The following is a 21,372-nucleotide window of genomic DNA, read 5'->3' as shown; positions in this document are numbered from 1 at the left end:
AATTTTATTCAGAAACACATTTGACAGTTCTTATTTAATTAAAGAAACACAATCGAGATGTAATTTAAACACTTTATACCGTTGTTTTTAATGACAAAAGGGTCATCAGAGCAACTTATACAAATATATACACATGTACTTCTTCCCCTAGGAACCTTTTTTCACCCCTACATCAATATCTTCCTTCACCACCACTTGGTTTCCAACGTCCTTATTATATCCTCCATATTTTCAGTCCTTGTTTGAAAACATCCTTGTCTGCTAACCCCTCATGACCTCCAGGGCCACCCTGCAGCTCATGGCCACCCTGCAGCTCACACAGGTGTGGGTGTGGTCCTCATCCCCAAGTTTCATCTCCTCGTACCTCTTCAGCTCTGAGTCCTGAGTGACCAACATCCATTCCAAGCACTGACTGCACTGCGCACAGACTTCCTTTGTAGGTGGTTGGGCTTCTAGTATGACAAAGGTTCTTCCTTTAATCCCATTGTACTGCAATGCAAACAGAGTGATCAAAGCCCAAGTCAGTTTAAAAGCTAAAATAAAAAATATGACAATATTATTCAGTCTTTAATAATACCTATTCCTATGATATTTGATTCATTCATTCATTGGTGATTTTAGTTGTGACCTGTGAGTCTAAACACGATCAGCCTCCAACTTACAGGCAGCTTTCTTGGTGAGGTGGAGACAGACTGAGTCCCTCCGCAGCGCAGCAGAGACAGGGGTATTTGTCTGGTGGTGGGGTGCTCTTTGCAGCAGAAGCTGAACACACTGGCAGCCAGGTAAACATCCCAACGATCAGGATGTTCTTTCACCAAATCTGACACCAACCTGTCCAGGTATATGATGAAAAATGTATTAAAACAAAACACATGCATATTATATAACAAGTCAGCTAGGATAGCATGTGATGTGTTTGGATTCAGAAAACTGACAAAAGATTATTGCAATCATTACCCAGTTCTATTTTGCGCTTCTTGAAAAATTATTTAAAAGTTAAGCAATGTCTGGGTTGCAATGCACTGGTAACAGCACGTGTTTCCGTTGGCGACTTCAATATTCTACAGGAAATTCTTCCAATCTTACGACTGACTCACTGAACTGTCTTGCAATGATAGAAGGCAATCAACCTGCCACATAGTGCTCTATCCACGCAGCCTCTTCCCCGTCAGGAGACTGAAACGATTTGGCATGGGTCATCAGATCGGCACCGGAGCGCCAAGTCAAGGTCCAAAAGGCTTCTTAATCGCTTCTACCCCCAAGCCATAAGACTCCTGAACAGCTAATCAAAGAGCTACACAGACCCCTCTTTTACACTGCTGCTACTCTCTGTTCATAATCAATGCATAGTCACTTTAACGCTACCTACATGTACATATTACCTCAGCTAACCGGTGCCCCTGAACATTGACTCTGTACCGGTACCCCCCTGTATATAGTCTAGCTATTGTTATTTTACTGCTGCTATCTAATTATTTGTTACTTTTATTTTCTTTTAACTTATCTTTTACTTAACACTTATTTTTATTAGGTAAGCATTTCACTGTAAGGCCTACAGTGTTGTCACCTGTTGTATTCAGCACGTGACAAATACAATTTGATTTGACAAGCAACAAACTATCCATAAGATTTTCAAATCTAGTATCAAGGTACATTGGAGGACAAACCGGTCTACAAGGGACTTTGTTACTGGATCCAGTGACACTCCCAGAGGATGGTAGAATATGAGTTGGCCTGTCAGTTTCTTCAGATCACCCAAAGCCGAGTTGATCTGTAAAATGTTAAAAATAGGAGGGGTACTTAATATTCAAATCAAATCAAAAATCAAATCAAATGTTATTTGTCGCATACACATGGTTAGCAGATGGAAATGCTTGTGCTTCTAGTTCCGACAATGCAGTAATAACCAACGAGTAATCTAACTAACAATTCCAAAACTACTACCTTATACACACAAGTGTAAAGGGATAAAGAATATGTACATAAAGATATGTGAATGAGTGATGGTACAGAGCGGCATAGGCAAGATACAGTAGATGGTATAGAGTACAGTATATACATATGAGATGAGTATGTAAACAAAGTGGCATAGTTTAAAGTGGCTAGTGATACATGTATCCTTTGGTGCAACATACACAACCAATACAAGTGATTTTGTTTTCAGGTGGTGGTACAGTAACGCTAGCATGAATACATGCTGCACATACCGTATAAGAAACTACACAACACCGTCTCTATAAACGAACCACAGTATCTCTTACCTCTACAGTCAGCATTACACCCAAACAACACAGGATTCCAACAGGGAAGCCGAAGCGAGAGATGAGGTCAGAAATGATTTGAGCAATCTCTTTACTGGTGCAGGTCTTCATGGGGTAGGCTTCCAACCATTTGGAATAGTAGTCCATTACAGTTAGTACAAATCTGTGTCCAATTTGGGTCTCTGGAAATGGCCCCTTCACTTCCATTGTCAGCCATTCCCATTTCTCCTTGATCTGGTTCAAATATCATAAAATGTAAGATATAAAAATAATACAAAATGTAATAACCTTGTTCAAATCATATTGTATTAGTCACATGAGCCAAATACAACAGGTGTAATATACCTTACAGTGAAATGCTTACTTACAAGCCCTTAACCAACAATGCAGTTTAAAAAAATAAAGAAATATTAAGAAAAATAATTCACCAGTAATCAAAGAGCAGCAGTAAAATAACAATAGCAAGACTATATACAGCAGGGTACCAGTACAGAGTCAATGTGGAGACTATATACAGCAGGGTACCAGTACAGAGTCAATGTGGAGACTATATACAGCAGGGTACCAGTACAGAGTCAATGTGGAGACTATATACAGCAGGGTACCAGTACAGAGTCAATGTGGAGACTATATACAGCGGGGTACCAGTACAGAGTCAATGTGGAGACTATATACAGCAGGGTACCAGTACAGAGTCAATGTGGAGACTATATACAGCAGGGTACCAGTACAGAGTCAATGTGGAGACTATATACAGCAGGGTACCAGTACAGAGTCAATGTGGAGACTATATACAGCAGGGTACCAGTACAGAGTCAATGTGGAGACTATATACAGCAGGGTACCAGTACAGAGTCAATGTGGAGACTATATACAGCGGGGTACCAGTACAGAGTCAATGTGGAGACTATATACAGCGGGGTACCAGTACAGAGTCAATGTGGAGACTATATACAGCGGGGTACCAGTACAGAGTCAATGTGGAGACTATATACAGCAGGGTACCAGTACAGAGTCAATGTGGAGACTATATACAGCAGGGTACCAGTACAGAGTCAATGTGGAGACTATATACAGCCGGGTACCAGTACAGAGTCAATGTGGAGACTATATACAGCAGGGTACCAGTACAGAGTCAATGTGGAGACTATATACAGCAGGGTACCAGTACAGAGTCAATGTGGAGACTATATACAGTAGGGTACCAGTACAGAGTTAATGTGGAGACTATATACAGCAGGGTACCAGTACAGAGTCAATGTGGAGACTATATACAGCAGGGTACCAGTACAGAGTCAATGTGGAGACTATATACAGCAGGGTACCAGTACAGAGTCAATGTGGAGACTATATACAGCAGGGTACCAGTACAGAGTCAATGTGGAGACTATATACAGCAGGGTACCAGTACAGAGTCAATGTGGAGACTATATACAGCAGGGTACCAGTACAGAGTCAATGTGGAGACTATATACAGCGGGGTACCAGTACAGAGTCAATGTGGAGACTATATACAGCGGGGTACCAGTACAGAGTCAATGTGGAGACTATATACAGCAGGGTACCAGTACAGAGTCAATGTGGAGACTATATACAGCAGGGTACCAGTACAGAGTCAATGTGGAGACTATATACAGCCAGGTACCAGTACAGAGTCAATGTGGAGACTATATACAGCAGGGTACCAGTACAGAGTCAATGTGGAGACTATATACAGCAGGGTACCAGTACAGAGTCAATGTGGAGACTATATACAGCAGGGTACCAGTACAGAGTTAATGTGGAGACTATATACAGCAGGGTACCAGTACAGAGTCAATGTGGAGACTATATACAGCAGGGTACCAGTACAGAGTTAATGTGGAGACTATATACAGCAGGGTACCAGTACAGAGTCAATGTGGAGACTATATACAGCGGGGTACCAGTACAGAGTCAATGTGGAGACTATATACAGCGGGGTACCAGTACAGAGTCAATGTGGAGACTATATACAGCAGGGTACCAGTACAGAGTCAATGTGGAGACTATATACAGCAGGGTACCAGTACAGAGTCAATGTGGAGACTATATACAGCCGGGTACCAGTACAGAGTCAATGTGGAGACTATATACAGCAGGGTACCAGTACAGAGTCAATGTGGAGACTATATACAGCAGGGTACCAGTACAGAGTCAATGTGGAGACTATATACAGCAGGGTACCAGTACAGAGTTAATGTGGAGACTATATACAGCAGGGTACCAGTACAGAGTCAATGTGGAGACTATATACAGCAGGGTACCAGTACAGAGTCAATGTGGAGACTATATACAGCAGGGTACCAGTACAGAGTCAATGTGGAGACTATATACAGCAGGGTACCAGTACAGAGTCAATGTGGAGACTATATACAGCAGGGTACCAGTACAGAGTCAATGTGGAGACTATATACAGCAGGGTACCAGTACAGAGTCAATGTGGAGACTATATACAGCGGGGTACCAGTACAGAGTCAATGTGGAGACTATATACAGCGGGGTACCAGTACAGAGTCAATGTGGAGACTATATACAGCAGGGTACCAGTACAGAGTTAATGTGGAGACTATATACAGCAGGGTACCAGTACAGAGTCAATGTGGAGACTATATACAGCAGGGTACCAGTACAGAGTCAATGCGGAGACTATATACAGCAGGGTACCAGTACAGAGTCAATGTGGAGACTATATACAGCAGGGTACCAGTACAGAGTCAATGTGGAGACTATATACAGCAGGGTACCAGTACAGAGTCAATGTGGAGACTATATACAGCAGGGTACCAGTACAGAGTCAATGTGGAGACTATATACAGCGGGGTACCAGTACAGAGTCAATGTGGAGACTATATACAGCGGGGTACCAGTACAGAGTCAATGTGGAGACTATATACAGCAGGGTACCAGTACAGAGTCAATGTGGAGACTATATACAGCAGGGTACCAGTACAGAGTCAATGTGGAGACTATATACAGCAGGGTACCAGTACAGAGTCAATGTGGAGACTATATACAGCGGGGTACCAGTACAGAGTCAATGTGGAGACTATATACAGCGGGGTACCAGTACAGAGTCAATGTGGAGACTATATACAGCAGGGTACCAGTACAGAGTCAATGTGGAGACTATATACAGCAGGGTACCAGTACAGAGTCAATGTGGAGACTATATACAGCCGGGTACCAGTACAGAGTCAATGTGGAGACTATATACAGCAGGGTACCAGTACAGAGTCAATGTGGAGACTATATACAGCAGGGTACCAGTACAGAGTCAATGTGGAGACTATATACAGCAGGGTACCAGTACAGAGTTAATGTGGAGACTATATACAGCAGGGTACCAGTACAGAGTCAATGTGGAGACTATATACAGCAGGGTACCAGTACAGAGTTAATGTGGAGACTATATACAGCAGGGTACCAGTACAGAGTCAATGTGGAGACTATATACAGCGGGGTACCAGTACAGAGTCAATGTGGAGACTATATACAGCGGGGTACCAGTACAGAGTCAATGTGGAGACTATATACAGCAGGGTACCAGTACAGAGTCAATGTGGAGACTATATACAGCAGGGTACCAGTACAGAGTCAATGTGGAGACTATATACAGCCGGGTACCAGTACAGAGTCAATGTGGAGACTATATACAGCGGGGTACCAGTACAGAGTCAATGTGGAGACTATATACAGCAGGGTACCAGTACAGAGTCAATGTGGAGACTATATACAGCAGGGTACCAGTACAGAGTCAATGTGGAGACTATATACAGCCGGGTACCAGTACAGAGTCAATGTGGAGACTATATACAGCAGGGTACCAGTACAGAGTCAATGTGGAGACTATATACAGCAGGGTACCAGTACAGAGTCAATGTGGAGACTATATACAGCAGGGTACCAGTACAGAGTTAATGTGGAGACTATATACAGCAGGGTACCAGTACAGAGTCAATGTGGAGACTATATACAGCAGGGTACCAGTACAGAGTTAATGTGGAGACTATATACAGCAGGGTACCAGTACAGAGTCAATGTGGAGACTATATACAGCGGGGTACCAGTACAGAGTCAATGTGGAGACTATATACAGCGGGGTACCAGTACAGAGTCAATGTGGAGACTATATACAGCAGGGTACCAGTACAGAGTCAATGTGGAGACTATATACAGCAGGGTACCAGTACAGAGTCAATGTGGAGACTATATACAGCCGGGTACCAGTACAGAGTCAATGTGGAGACTATATACAGCAGGGTACCAGTACAGAGTCAATGTGGAGACTATATACAGCAGGGTACCAGTACAGAGTCAATGTGGAGACTATATACAGCAGGGTACCAGTACAGAGTTAATGTGGAGACTATATACAGCAGGGTACCAGTACAGAGTCAATGTGGAGACTATATACAGCAGGGTACCAGTACAGAGTCAATGTGGAGACTATATACAGCAGGGTACCAGTACAGAGTCAATGTGGAGACTATATACAGCAGGGTACCAGTACAGAGTCAATGTGGAGACTATATACAGCAGGGTACCAGTACAGAGTCAATGTGGAGACTATATACAGCAGGGTACCAGTACAGAGTCAATGTGGAGACTATATACAGCAGGGTACCAGTACAGAGTCAATGTGGAGACTATATACAGCGGGGTACCAGTACAGAGTCAATGTGGAGACTATATACAGCGGGGTACCAGTACAGAGTCAATGTGGAGACTATATACAGCCGGGTACCAGTACAGAGTCAATGTGGAGACTATATACAGCAGGGTACCAGTACAGAGTCAATGTGGAGACTATATACAGCCGGGTACCAGTACAGAGTCAATGTGGAGACTATATACAGCAGGGTACCAGTACAGAGTCAATGTGGAGACTATATACAGCAGGGTACCAGTACAGAGTCAATGTGGAGACTATATACAGCAGGGTACCAGTACAGAGTTAATGTGGAGACTATATACAGCAGGGTACCAGTACAGAGTCAATGTGGAGACTATATACAGCAGGGTACCAGTACAGAGTTAATGTGGAGACTATATACAGCAGGGTACCAGTACAGAGTCAATGTGGAGACTATATACAGCGGGGTACCAGTACAGAGTCAATGTGGAGACTATATACAGCGGGGTACCAGTACAGAGTCAATGTGGAGACTATATACAGCAGGGTACCAGTACAGAGTCAATGTGGAGACTATATACAGCAGGGTACCAGTACAGAGTCAATGTGGAGACTATATACAGCCGGGTACCAGTACAGAGTCAATGTGGAGACTATATACAGCAGGGTACCAGTACAGAGTCAATGTGGAGACTATATACAGCAGGGTACCAGTACAGAGTCAATGTGGAGACTATATACAGCAGGGTACCAGTACAGAGTTAATGTGGAGACTATATACAGCAGGGTACCAGTACAGAGTCAATGTGGAGACTATATACAGCAGGGTACCAGTACAGAGTCAATGTGGAGACTATATACAGCAGGGTACCAGTACAGAGTCAATGTGGAGACTATATACAGCAGGGTACCAGTACAGAGTCAATGTGGAGACTATATACAGCAGGGTACCAGTACAGAGTTAATGTGGAGACTATATACAGCGGGGTACCAGTACAGAGTCAATGTGCGGGGGCAACAGTTAGTCGAGGTAACTGAGGTAATATGTACATGTAGGTAAAGTTATTAAAGTGACTATGCATAGATAACAGAGAGTAGCAGTGGTTTCAAAGAGAGAGGTTGGGGGGGTGCAAATAGTCTGGGTAGCCATTTGATTAGATGTTCAGGAGTCTTATGGCTTGGGGGTTGAAGCTGCTTAGGAGCCTCTTGGACCTAGACTTGGCGCTCCGGTTACCGTTTTTCGTGCGGTAGCAGAGAGAACAGTCTATGACTAGGGTGGCTGGAGTCTGACCATTTTTAGGGCCTTCCTCTGACACCGCCCGCCTGGTATAGAGGTCCTGGATGGCAGGAAGCTTGGCCCCAGTGATGTACTGGGCCGTACGCACTACCCTCTGTTGCCTGTTTTCTGTTTTCCAGAATAAACCCGTATGTCAGAAATCTTACCCTGATTGCGAGCTTGGGGATAAAGATCAGCCCTTGCTTTTGTAAAGCTGAAGGTGGGACCTGAAATTGTCAGGAGAGTTCAGTGATTAAAGCAGGAAATGAAGGGTTAGGGTTATATAAAGCCTTTATACAATGTGGTTGATCATACACACAACTAGCCGTATAAGCCCGTACACACTGTATACACACAACTAGCCGTATTAGCCCGTACACACTGTATACACACAACTAGCCGTATATGAGTTTCAACGTAGCCCTTGTTTGAGCCAATCAGGATTGTTCGGTTGCGAGATTGGCACACATTCTGATTGGCCCAATCAGCCTCATAAGAGCTACCACTTACTTCATTTGGTTTATCTTTCACAGCCCAGTCAATACTCTGCAAAAAAACACAAAAAAAGGATACATGAAATATCACCAGAAATGTAAAAACTCCAGATAAGAGCAGACCTGTGTCAAATACTCAAACACGAGGTGCGCTTCATTTAGCTTACCTGGCAGGCTGGAAACACAGTGTTCCATTGGTTATTGTACCTGGGCGAGCTAAATCAAGCACACCTCAAGTTTTTTAACATGACATGTATTTGACGATTCAAGGTCTGGATGCGTGATATGTACTTTGTACCTGTGGTATACAGTAGTCGTCATGGAAACGACTTGGGTGCCATATACTGTGGTTTAAGTAACTGGGAGTCTTCTTCAACCGTGTTGACACTGCAGAGCTAATGTTTCATTACAAGAAGAATCAAGAGAGGGAAATAATGAATTGCTTAATTTCTTCACAACATTGGCTCATAACCTATAGCTCCTACAAACTGTATTGGTTTTGAGTACCGCTTTGGCTCAGCTTGTATTGATGACACATCCTCAGGAACACGATCCTCAGGAAACTGAAATCACAAGTAGAGGTTAATACATTTCCTTTGTGAAAGATTGAGAATAAAGTGTGCATCCTAGCCATATCAAAAACAATACAAATGGAAAACTAGTAGGACTAGTTGTTTTTATCTCACCAAGGTTACTCTTTTCCTCGTTCCAGACGTTTTCTAAAACAATAAGAAGTCAACAATAAAAACACGCAGCTCAAAAGTTCAAACCAACAAATAATTCAGGATTTTATCAGATGCATCAAAATAATAACCATTTTGAAAACGACCCAGTCAAAAACTTTACACAGAAAAATACATCTGCATCAATTCACAAATGACCTTTTTTTGGAACTGACTAGGAAAGGAAAATATAGTTGGGATGGCATCATTACGTAAACGAATACCACGCCCAGTTGAGGGTGTTATCAGGTACTTCTCCTCGAAATGCTCGGAACACAGTCTGGAGCTTTTGGTTGGCTTCCAGGCTTTCAGTCTCGTCTGATGGATCCACTTTTTTAGTCTTTTGGCGTCGCTCAGTGGAAATCTGATGGCATGAGACAAAGTCAAAAAGAAATAAGTAAAAAGTAACAACTTCACAGGGCTCCCGAGTAGCGCAGTGTTTTAAAGCACTGCATCTCAGTACCAGTGGCGTCACTACAAACCCGGGTTCGACTCCAGGCTGTATCAGAAGCGGCCGTGATTGGGAGTCCCATTGGGCGGTGCACAATTGGCCCAGCGTCGTCAGGTTAGGGTTTGGCTGTCATTGTAAATAAGACTGACTTGCCTAGTTAAATAACAGTTAATTCAAATAAAATAGCTAATAATGATCAACAGAGATGAGAGGTCCAATGCAGCTGTTTTTATCTCAATACCAAAATCATTTCTGGGTAACAATTAAGTATCTTACTTCAAATAAAATAAAAACTAAAATAGCTCCTGAGCAAAGAGCAATTTCTCAAGGAAGAATTTAGCAAGGACTGTCTGAAAGGGGACTGAGTGGGGAGGGGACTGAGTGGGGAGGGGACTGAGTGGGGAGGAGACTGAGTGGGGATGGGGACTGAGTGGGGAGGGGACTGAGTGGGGATGGGGACTGAGTGGGGAGGGGACTGAGTGGGGATGGGACTGAGTGGGGATGGGGACTGAGTGGGGAGGAGACTGAGTGGGGATGGGGACTGAGTGGGGATGGGGACTGAGTGGGGAGGAGACTGAGTGGGGATGGGGACTGAGTGGGGATGGGGACTGAGTGGGGAGGAGACTGAGTGGGGATGGGGACTGAGTGGGGATGGGGACTGAGTGGGGAGGGGACTGAGTGGGGATGGGGACTGAGTGGGGAGGGGACTGAGTGGGGATGGGACTGAGTGGGGATGGGGACTGAGTGGGGAGGAGACTGAGTGGGGATGGGGACTGAGTGGGGAGGAGACTGAGTGGGGATGGGGACTGAGTGGGGAGGGGACTGAGTGGGGATGGGGACTGAGTGGGGATGGGGACTGAGTGGGGAGGAGACTGGGTGGGGATGGGGACTGAGTGGGGATGGGGACTGAGTGGGGAGGAGACTGAGTGGGGATGGGGACTGAGTGGGGAGGGGACTGAGTGGGGAGGGGACTGAGTGGGGATGGGGACTGAGTGGGGAGGGGACTGAGTGGGGATGGGACTGAGTGGGGATGGGACTGAGTGGGGAGGAGACTGAGTGGGGAGGAGACTGAGTGGGGATGGGGACTGAGTGGGGATGGGGACTGAGTGGGGGAGGGGACTGAGTGGGGATGGGGACTGAGTGGGGAGGGGACTGAGTGGGGATGGGGACTGAGTGGGGAGGGGACTGAGTGGGGATGGGACTGAGTGGGGAGGAGACTGAGTGGGGAGGAGACTGAGTGGGGATGGGGACTGAGTGGGGAGGGGACTGAGTGGGGATGGGACTGAGTGGGGAGGAGACTGAGTGGGGAGGGGACTGAGTGGGGAGGAGACTGAGTGGGGAGGGGACTGAGTGGGGAGGGGACTGAGTGGGGAGGAGACTGAGTGGGGATGGGGACTGAGTGGGGATGGGGACTGAGTGGGGAGGGGACTGAGTGGGGAGGAGACTGAGTGGGGAGGGGACTGAGTGGGGAGGAGACTGAGTGGGGAGGGGACTGAGTGGGGAGGGGACTGAGTGGGGAGGAGACTGAGTGGGGATGGGGACTGAGTGGGGAGGAGACTGAGTGGGGATGGGACTGAGTGGGGAGGAGACTGAGTGGGGAGGGGACTGAGTGGGGAGGAGACTGAGTGGGGAGGGGACTGAGTGGGGATGGGGACTGAGTGGGGAGGGGACTGAGTGGGGATGGGACTGAGTGGGGAGGAGACTGAGTGGGGAGGGGACTGAGTGGGGAGGAGACTGAGTGGGGAGGGGACTGAGTGGGGAGGGGACTGAGTGGGGAGGAGACTGAGTGGGGATGGGGACTGAGTGGGGATGGGGACTGAGTGGGGAGGAGACTGAGTGGGGATGGGGACTGAGTGGGGAGGGGACTGAGTGGGGAGGGGACTGAGTGGGGATGGGGACTGAGTGGGGAGGGGACTGAGTGGGGATGGGACTGAGTGGGGAGGAGACTGAGTGGGGAGGGGACTGAGTGGGGAGGAGACTGAGTGGGGATGGGGACTGAGTGGGGAGGGGACTGAGTGGGGATGGGACTGAGTGGGGAGGGGACTGAGTGGGGAGGGGACTGAGTGGGGAGGGGACTGAGTGGGGAGGGGACTGAGTGGGGAGGGGACTGAGTGGGGAGGAGACTGAGTGGGGATGGGGACTGAGTGGGGATGGGGACTGAGTGGGGAGGAGACTGAGTGGGGATGGGGACTGAGTGGGGAGGGGACTGAGTGGGGGAGGGGACTGAGTGGGGAGGAGACTGAGTGGGGAGGGGACTGAGTGGGGAGGGGACTGAGTGGGGATGGGGACTGAGTGGGGATGGGGACTGAGTGGGGAGGAGACTGAGTGGGGATGGGGACTGAGTGGGGATGGGGACTGAGTGGGGAGGAGACTGAGTGGGGATGGGGACTGAGTGGGGATGGGGACTGAGTGGGGGAGGGGACTGAGTGGGGAGGGGACTGAGTGGGGAGGGGACTGAGTGGGGAGGGGACTGAGTGGGGAGGGGACTGAGTGGGGATGGGGACTGAGTGGGGAGGAGACTGAGTGGGGAGGGGACTGAGTGGGGATGGGGACTGAGTGGGGAGGGGACTGAGTGGGGATGGGGACTGAGTGGGGAGGAGACTGAGTGGGGAGGGGACTGAGTGGGGAGGGGACTGAGTGGGGATGGGGACTGAGTGGGGGAGGGGACTGAGTGGGGAGGAGACTGAGTGGGGATGGGGACTGAGTGGGGATGGGGACTGAGTGGGGAGGAGACTGAGTGGGGATGGGGACTGAGTGGGGATGGGGACTGAGTGGGGAGGAGACTGAGTGGGGATGGGGACTGAGTGGGGATGGGGACTGAGTGGGGGAGGGGACTGAGTGGGGATGGGGACTGAGTGGGGAGGGGACTGAGTGGGGATGGGGACTGAGTGGGGGAGGGGACTGAGTGGGGATGGGGACTGAGTGGGGAGGAGACTGAGTGGGGATGGGGACTGAGTGGGGAGGGGACTGAGTGGGGATGGGACTGAGTGGGGGAGGGGACTGAGTGGGGATGGGGACTGAGTGGGGATGGGGACTGAGTGGGGATGGGGACTGAGTGGGGAGGGGACTGAGTGGGGATGGGGACTGAGTGGGGAGGGGACTGAGTGGGGATGGGGACTGAGTGGGGGAGGGGACTGAGTGGGGATGGGGACTGAGTGGGGATGGGGACTGAGTGGGGAGGGGACTGAGTGGGGATGGGGACTGAGTGGGGAGGGGAAAACTGAAAAATAGGTTTGGATTCTTTCTTATTGGTCTATCAACTAATTTAGTGCCTGGTGACGTCACCAGGCAGGCCAAAACTCAATCCCACCAAAACATTCCAGGCAGTCTTTTTAAACAGCTCTTACACTAAAAGGTTAATATCATCATTTTCACAATATTATTCCTATAAAAAAACACAGGAAATCACGTTTGTGATAGTGCTGGACCTTTAAAGCTAATTCAGAGAAAACAGATGTCCTTGACACTTGAGAGTTTCTATTGGTAAAATTCAGGTGGTCCCTCCCCGTTTCGTTTGCTTATGGTTCCTAGTGAATACACCCCACGACGGGTTGAAACATATTTTGAAGCCCTGTGTTGTTTGTTTACATCATTGTTATGTAAAACAATGGGAGTAATAAAACCTTATATTTTGGGTATGATATAGAAAAACAGTTATGGCTAGCCTAAATATCGACAATAGCCGAATTTTAAAAAGCATTGCATAGGACATATTCCCAGATCCCTTCACAACAGCAGGACTTGTTTGTTTAGCAGTAAAGACAAAAATAAATGTAGTAATAACGTTAGCTAGCTAACTAGTTTGTTATGATAAGTTACAATACGACATGATCTATAACATCGAAATGACCGTAAATCTGTCAGCTAGCCTCACAAGATAACGTTAGCTGCTAACTAACTTGTTGGCTAACCAGTTGCTCACATGCCGTTGTTCGCTAATAGCGTGTTGTTAGTCAAATGCTGCAAGCCTTACCTGTGAAGCCTAACTTTTTTAGCACGCAACTGATTATTTTTATCATATGTATCATGTCCTCTATTCTTACAGCTGTAAGCTGAACATGACATTTCTGATTTACAAATTGTTGATATTTTCCTTCTTCGTGTGAATTTCCGGCAGACTTAGACGTTGTGTTATGTATTATTGCTGCCTTTCGAAGGTCTGGGGGGCGTATTGCACATTTGGTCACCCCAAAATAAAAGGGAAAGGTGGAATGGGAAAATCTTAAATTGCACCAGGTCGAAACTCTGCATCAAAGCTCAATAAGACAGACAGGGCTTGATCTTTTTTTTCTTCCTCATTAGTGGTTTTATGACTTGGGGCAAATGAAAAGGTTGTGCAACACCGCCACCAACTGGACAGGGTGGAAAAAAGGAAAATAACACCATGTAAAATACCAAGTATGGGTAGCTGCAGCCCAATATGGTGACTAGGGTATGAGCGAGTGGGTGTGTTGAAATGCAGAGTTGCAGTTTTAAAGCCAATTTCTTGTAAATCTACACATTTTATCATAAGGGGTCCTCCAGATAGCATATGATAGCAAAATGTGTAGATTTGCAGGAAATTAGCTTTAAAACTGCACATTTTATCTCAGCCTTATGGAAAAATAGGAACAAAATAATGAAATGAGCTATAAAAACAGCCCATGGCAACAAGTGTAGAATTGCTGGAAATTAGCTTTAAAACTGCAACATTTTCTTTTGGCCTCATGACAAAATCTGTAATATAGAATTATAAAACGGTAAATGTTTCCCTCTGCACCATGGCAAAATGTGTTAAAACGCAGTAAGTTAGCTGTTTTCCCGGGCCCCAAATGCAGTAGATCGAGTAGGTGTGTTTTGTATCAGGAGAAAGTTGATTGCATTCATTTTGGGACAGGGCTGCCTCCTGTTCAAAGCCCACGGTGAAGTCGGCTCAAAACAAAAGTGACGTAATTAGGCACATGGAGTAATGAATAGGGTTCTGTGTTTACACATGCAAAGTGATTGCTTTGGATAAAAACTATCTATAACGTAGGCTATTTAGCCGACACTATTTATCTACTTCATTAAGTCAGCATTTCCTCATCTCCCACCCTCTGTGGTAATCGTTCCTCTTTCACACCAGCTGCCAAACTAACCCTGATTCAGATGACCATTCTACCCATGCTAGATTACGGAGACGTAATTTATAGATCGGCAGGTAAGGGTGCTCTCGAGCGGCTAGATGTGCTTTACCATTCAGCCATCAGATTTGCCACCAATACTTCTTATAGGACACATCACTACACTCTATACTCCTCTGTAAACTGGTCATCTCTGTATACTCGTCGCAAGACACATTGGTTTATGCATATTTATAAAATCCTCCTAGGCCTCACTCCCCCCTATCTGAGATATCTACTGCAGCCCTCATCTTCCACATACAACACCCGTTCTGCCAGTCACATTCTGTTAAAAGTCCTCAAAGCACACACATCCCTGGGTCGCTCCTCTTTTCAGTTCGCTGGAGCTAGCGACTGGAATGAGCTGCTAAAAACACTCAAACTGGACAGTTTTATTTCCATCTGTTCATTCAAAGACTCAATCATTGACACTCTTACTGACAGTTGTGGCTGCTTCACATGATGTATTGTTGTCTCTACCTTCTTGCCCTTTGTGCTGCTGTCTGTGCCCAATAGTGTTTTGATAAGAGAATTATGTTCTCCAGGTACATCACCCAATTTAATTATATTACTCAGTCTGCAAACCAGAATGTGTAAGATCCTGGTCGAATGAAACAGACGGAGCCCAGCTAAAATAGTCAAAAAGGTTTATTCACGGGAACGTTCTGAAGACAAGAATACAAATCAATTCATTTTATACTGACTTCTCACGCCCACATTCACACAACCATACGCGCACACACATTCACACAAACAGACGCACACAATGTCCTCACTACCCAGCCGACAGAGATTAGAGAGACCTTGAGCCGTACTCCCTGTTCTCTCCCAAATCTCTGGTCAGGTCGGCGACACATTTTGCTCAGACAGTCTGTCTTTAAAATTCCTATAAGACAAACATTAGCTATATTGTTTTAACCTAATTCTGACTAGAACTACACATTTATTAATTATAATTTTATACATTCTAACCAATTCCATACAATTATATGGTTTCAGGGTGGAATATTCTAATCATTCAATTAACAGATAAATCCCATTAACATGTTTGTACCATGATTTGTGCTGCTGCCATGTTGTGTTGTCATGTGTTACTGCCATGTTGTGTTGTCATGTGTTACTGCCATGTTGTGTTGTCATGTGTTGCTGCCATGTTGTGTTGTCATGTGTTGCTGTCTTAGGTCTCTCTTTATGTAGTGTAGTGGTGTCTCTCTTGTCGTGATGTGTGTTTTGTCCTATATTGTTATTTTAATCCCAGCCCCCGTCCCCGCAGGCCTTTTGTCTTTTGGTAGACCGTCATTGTAAATAAGAATTTGTTCTTAACTGACTTGCCTAGTTAAATAAAAATACAGAAAATAAAATTATCCAAAAGAAACTTAGTCATGTGTGCATACATTTTATGTATGGGTGTTCCGAGCAGGAAAGGAACTCAAGCCTAGCGTTACAAGCACCATGCTCTACCAACTACAGAGGACCATATCTGCCTTCCCAAATGGAAACTAGTTTAATTTAAATGTGTATTTTATGAAAAAGAGATGTATGTTTCTAGACGATGCACAATGCTGCCTTGTTGACATGACCCAGCGGCACAGATTACTGTTCCATTTGAGAAGGGCGCTCCTCCTACCCCGCTTTGACCCTTTCAAATCACGGGCCATAGACCGCTGCCCCCCAGTTCAGCATAATCAAATGTCTGTCTGTCTACTGTCCCCCAACAGAGTGGGAAGTAGCTGCCTAGTAGCCAACATCAAGGTGATAGTCACAGTAAGCAACAGTCTAACTAACCTATAGCAGAGCTCCTTTCAACACACCCACTCCTGTCCTTTCAACATGCCCACTCTCCCATACTCTGGTTCCCATATTGGACTGCAGCTACCCCATTCTCTAAAATACCCCAAATCAGAGAGGAATAGATGAAGCACTGAAGCAGTATATAGATGTCTGCCCAAATGCATTATTAAACAATAATCCACTGTTTGAGCACACACAACTTGAAAACAACACTATCTGTTTTTATTTCATTCCAAAAACGTGTATGACTGAGAAACGTGTAAGTATATACACATTATAAACTCCTGTTGTTCAAACTTCTTCCCCTAGGAACCTTTTTTTCACTCCAACAGCAATCTCTTCCTTCACCACCACTTGGTTTCCAACGTCCTTATTATATCCTCCATCTTTTCAGTCCTTGTTTGAAAAGCTTTCTCATTTACATCCAGTTCTTCATGTCCTTGTCTCCTAACCCCTCATGACCTCCAGGGCCACCCTGCAGCTCATGGCCACCCTGCAGCTCACACAGGTGTGGGTGTAGTCCTCCTCCCCAAGTTTCATCTCCTCATATCTCTTCAGCTCTGAGTCCTGGCTGACCGTGCTCCATTGACTGCACTGATTGCACTCCACACGGACTTCCCTTTGAGGTGGCTGGGCATCTAGTATGACAAAGGTCCTTCCTTTTATCCCATTATCCTTCAATGCAAACAGGTTGGTCAAAGCACAAGTCAGTATAAACGCTCAACTAAAATATGATATAATTCAAACCTATTTCTATGTGCATTTACTTCATTCATTCAATTGGAATCAATAATATGAGTATGTTTTGTTGTAGGAGTGGTAAAGTGTAAACACGGGCAGTCTCCAACTTACAGGCAGCTTTCTTGGTGAGGTGGAGACAGACTGAGTCCCTCCGCAGCGCAGCAGAGACAGGGGTATTTGTCTGGTGGTGGGGTGCTCTTTGCAGCAGAAGCTGAACACACTGGCAGCCAGGTAAACATCCCAACGATCAGGATGTTCTTTCACCAAATCTGACACCAACCTGTCCAGGTATATGATGAAAAATGTATTAAAACAAAACACATGCATATTATATAACAAGTCAGCAAGTCAGTTGGGCTAGCATGACATGTGTTTGGATTCAGTAAACTGCCAAAAGATTATTGATAGATAATCATTATCTCAATTCTATTTATCCATAGTATAAGCTTTTAGAATCAGGTGGCTGTGTAGGAAGGTACATTAGAGGACAAACCGGTCTACAAGGGACTTTGTTACTGGATCCAATGACACTCCCAGAGGACGGTAGAATATGAGTTGGCATGTCAGTTTCTTCAGATCACCCAAAGCCAAGTTGATCTGTAAAATGTAAAAAGAGAAGGGGAACTTAACAGGGGTTTGAACCAGTTCAAGGAACTGGACCAGAAAACAACAACATTTTTGGAGGAACAGAATCAGAACAGGGAACGAAAGTTGTTCCGGAACAGAACCGTTGTTTGAAAACAATGGGAACCGGTTAATAAAGTAATTTTACTTTCCAGGCCCACAAAAAATTGCTACAAAGCGTCTATGCAAAGCCCTCACTCTGTCACTCAGAAACGTATTCCAGTGCCTGCCTGCTGAACATCAAATCAAATTTGATTGTCGCATATGCTGAATACAACAGGTGTAGTAGACCTTACAGTGAAACTTTATTTTGCTGGTCAGAACAGTGGAATGGAACTACACTAATTATGGTTTTGTTCAGAGCGAAACAATTGGAAAATAATTTTGGTTCCACCCCCGGTACTTAACATTCATGAGATAACTTAGTGCAACACTTAATTTCCCCCCCAAAACATTTTTATTTAGGGCAGTACAGTAACACTTACATCCATACATGCATGCATCTCTTACCTCTAAAATGTGTGCTCGAGTCAAACAAGACAGGATTCCAACAGGGAAGCCAAAGCGAGAGATGAGGTCAGAGATGATTTTGGCAATCTCTTTACTGTTGTTGGTCTTCATGGGGTAGGCTTCCATCCATTTGGAGTAGTAGTCCATTACAGTTAGTACAAACTTGTGTCTACTTTTGGTCTCTGGAAATGGTCCCTTCACATCCATTGTCAGCCAATCCCATTTCTCCTTGATCTGGTTCAGATAAAGTCATTTGCAGTTATAATGTGTAGTTATATGCACATCCATTAACATGAAGTAATGGGCTGGGGAATACACACGACAGTAACCCTTTAAGCTGACATGGGTCAAAATAATGTTGTTGCCCGCTGTCCAGAATACAATGGTCTGTCAGAAACCTTACCTTGATTGCGTGCTTGGGGATAAAGATCAGACCTTGCTTTTCTAAAGTTGCGGATGGGATCTGAAATTGTCAGAAGTTCAGTTATTAAAGCACGCGTATGGAAAGGTTTAAGGTTATAGAAGACCTTTATAGGATGCTGTAATCATACACGCAACTGGCCCTAGAGGTCCGGGCCTCATCAACACCGTTTTGGTTGGGAGTAACAGTGACACTACTTTTCAACACGCTCCTCCCTGGGATTTTTGAGCAGGTACTGTGCATTAAGCTGTTTGGATGGAAACATTTGGAATATTTGGCAAACGATACATACATGGTTGTTCTGTTAGGTCTGTAAGGAATTAGGGGAACCCTTTCCAAACCAACAATTTTGATGAGCTCAATCAGCTTCATAATGAGGAGCTCAATTAGCTTCATAATGAGGGCTAACTCACAACTTACTTCTTTAGGCATGTCTTTTACAGCCCAGTCAATACTCTGAAAAACAAATAAATACTAAATAAATAAACATGAATTAAATATTTGTAAAAAAAAAAATATTTAAAAAAAATCTAGATAAGAGTGATATGTACTTTGTACCTGTGGAACACAGTAGTCGTCATGGAAACGACTTGGGTGCCATATACTGTGGTTTAAGTAGGTGGGTGGAGACTTCTCCCGTTGTGTCGACTCCTCAGGAACAGGATCCTCTGGAAACTGAAATTACCAGTAGAGGCAAAATACACTTTTATTTGTGAAATCAAAAAGGGAAATACATATGTGGCATATCCTTTAGTGTAAACAGCAACACCAATGGAAAACCGGTATTACAGTTTACATATCCTTCAGTGTAAACAGCAACACCAATGGAAAACCGGTATTACAGTTTACATATCCTTCAGTGTAAACAGCAACACCAATGGAAAACTGGTATTACATTTTACATATCCTTTAGTGTAAACAGCAACACCAATGGAAAACCGGTATTACAGTTTACATATCCTTCAGTGTAAACAGCAACACCAATGGAAAACTGGTATTACAGTTTACATATCCTTCAGTGTAAACAGCAACACCAATGGAAAACTGGTAGTACAGTATTACATTTTTTTATGTTGCATTTCTCACCAAGGTTACTCTTTTCCTCCTTCCGGCTGTTTTCTGAAACTACAAGAACTCAACAATAAAACACAAAGTTCAACTCAACCAACAAAGCACGTTTCAAGAATCCCTCATATGTTAAATTCACAACCGCCAGACTCAGTTAGGTCTAATAGTTTAAATGAAATCAACACACCTGCCTCAATTTACTAAATACCTTTTTTTGTAGGTGACTAGGAAAGGCAAAGATAGTTGGTATTGCATCATCACGTAAACGCACTGTCTGCCCAGTTCTATCCATGCACCTCTCCTCAAAATGCTCTGAGCACAGTAAGGAATGAGGGGTTGGCTGCCAGTCTTTCCATTTCATCTGACCCACCCACTCTTTTATTCGTTTAGGATCACGCTTTGGAAAGCTGTTAACATAGGAAAAATTAACAAAATGTAAACAACAGGGCAATCTGTGATTGTAACATACATTTTTGGACTTTTAAATTAATTATATATAACCATTGATTATTGAAGAATATAACTTTGAAATGCACCATGAGCTTAGTTCAACTGTCATACCCCATCAGAACCCAAAATACAAGTGTGTAATTGTAAACAAACACTTTATAGCCTCACAACATTGCTAAAACTATAATTTTGACATCATGGATGGTCACTCTGGTCAGTCCTTGCATTCATAGCTATGTCTATGAATTTGACAGTAGTTACATTTCTCCAGCCCCATCCCTCATCTATTTACCAAAATCAGCGGCGAGGCTTTGTTATTGTTATTGTTTGAAATGCAAATCGAAAAAGACAGGGATGAAACAGCGAGCACTTAGGCCGGGGTACTAAGGGGTGTTCAGTTGTTTAGAAGTTACACGTTCTTTATGATAACGTAACTAACATTTATGTCACATTCGTCTAAATCAAGGTATAGCCGATGTATTACTGGAAATCTTAAACTAGCTACACAAGCTAACCAAGACCTGTAGCTAACGTAAGTTGACTAGCTAGCTGTCCAAATGTCGACGTTAATCGGATGCTGAAAGCCTACCTGTGAAATGTAACCTTGTTTGTTTTATGTTTAACATTTTTAAACGTATTCCTACAGTTGAAAGCTGAACAACGTCCTGGCATTTTTGCTCGGTAGCTAGTTTTAGCTAACAACTATTAGACCAAGGAATGTAAAAAAAATAAACAAGGAAGTGACACACAGGAAGTTAACTTTTTTTC

The 21,372-nt window shown here is 44.8% G+C and overlaps 2 protein-coding genes across 5 annotated transcripts; both read right to left on the bottom strand.

Moving 5' to 3' along the window:
* Window positions 1-60: 60 nt before the first annotated feature.
* Window positions 61-14,147, bottom strand: LOC110506986. Of its 3 annotated transcripts, none has more exons than XM_036981454.1 (11): window positions 13,832-14,146; window positions 9,567-9,771; window positions 9,372-9,404; window positions 9,193-9,248; window positions 8,984-9,080; window positions 8,702-8,737; window positions 8,359-8,418; window positions 2,262-2,495; window positions 1,668-1,771; window positions 663-831; window positions 61-489 (listed from the first exon to the last, which is right to left on the bottom strand). In XM_036981454.1, exons 1-11 carry the CDS (start codon window positions 13,921-13,923, stop codon window positions 262-264), a joined length of 1,314 nt encoding a protein of 437 aa, XP_036837349.1. In that variant the 5' UTR covers window positions 13,924-14,146; the 3' UTR covers window positions 61-261. The 3 variants fall into 3 exon arrangements, with proteins under 3 accessions (XP_036837349.1, XP_036837352.1, XP_036837350.1); XM_036981457.1 differs by having other exon boundaries at window positions 9,584-9,771; XM_036981455.1 differs by lacking the exon at window positions 8,359-8,418 and having other exon boundaries at window positions 13,832-14,147.
* Window positions 14,148-16,379: 2,232 nt separating this feature from the next.
* LOC118964964 lies at window positions 16,380-21,357 on the bottom strand. 2 transcript variants are annotated; one of them, XM_036981452.1, is made up of 10 exons: window positions 21,194-21,357; window positions 20,342-20,561; window positions 20,173-20,211; window positions 19,645-19,761; window positions 19,507-19,542; window positions 19,069-19,128; window positions 18,666-18,899; window positions 18,025-18,128; window positions 17,643-17,811; window positions 16,380-17,465 (listed from the first exon to the last, which is right to left on the bottom strand). In XM_036981452.1, exons 1-10 carry the CDS (start codon window positions 21,274-21,276, stop codon window positions 17,238-17,240), a joined length of 1,290 nt encoding a protein of 429 aa, XP_036837347.1. In that variant the 5' UTR covers window positions 21,277-21,357; the 3' UTR covers window positions 16,380-17,237. The 2 variants fall into 2 exon arrangements, with proteins under 2 accessions (XP_036837347.1, XP_036837348.1); XM_036981453.1 differs by having other exon boundaries at window positions 20,363-20,561.
* Between the last annotated feature and the right edge of the window lie 15 nt (window positions 21,358-21,372).

Source organism: Oncorhynchus mykiss, chromosome 6 (assembly GCF_013265735.2).
Source record: "Oncorhynchus mykiss isolate Arlee chromosome 6, USDA_OmykA_1.1, whole genome shotgun sequence".
In the NCBI taxonomy this organism is placed as follows: domain Eukaryota; kingdom Metazoa; phylum Chordata; class Actinopteri; order Salmoniformes; family Salmonidae; genus Oncorhynchus; species Oncorhynchus mykiss.
Note: the sequence above shows the minus strand (reverse complement) of the source record. Positions and strands in the feature narration are given on the sequence as shown.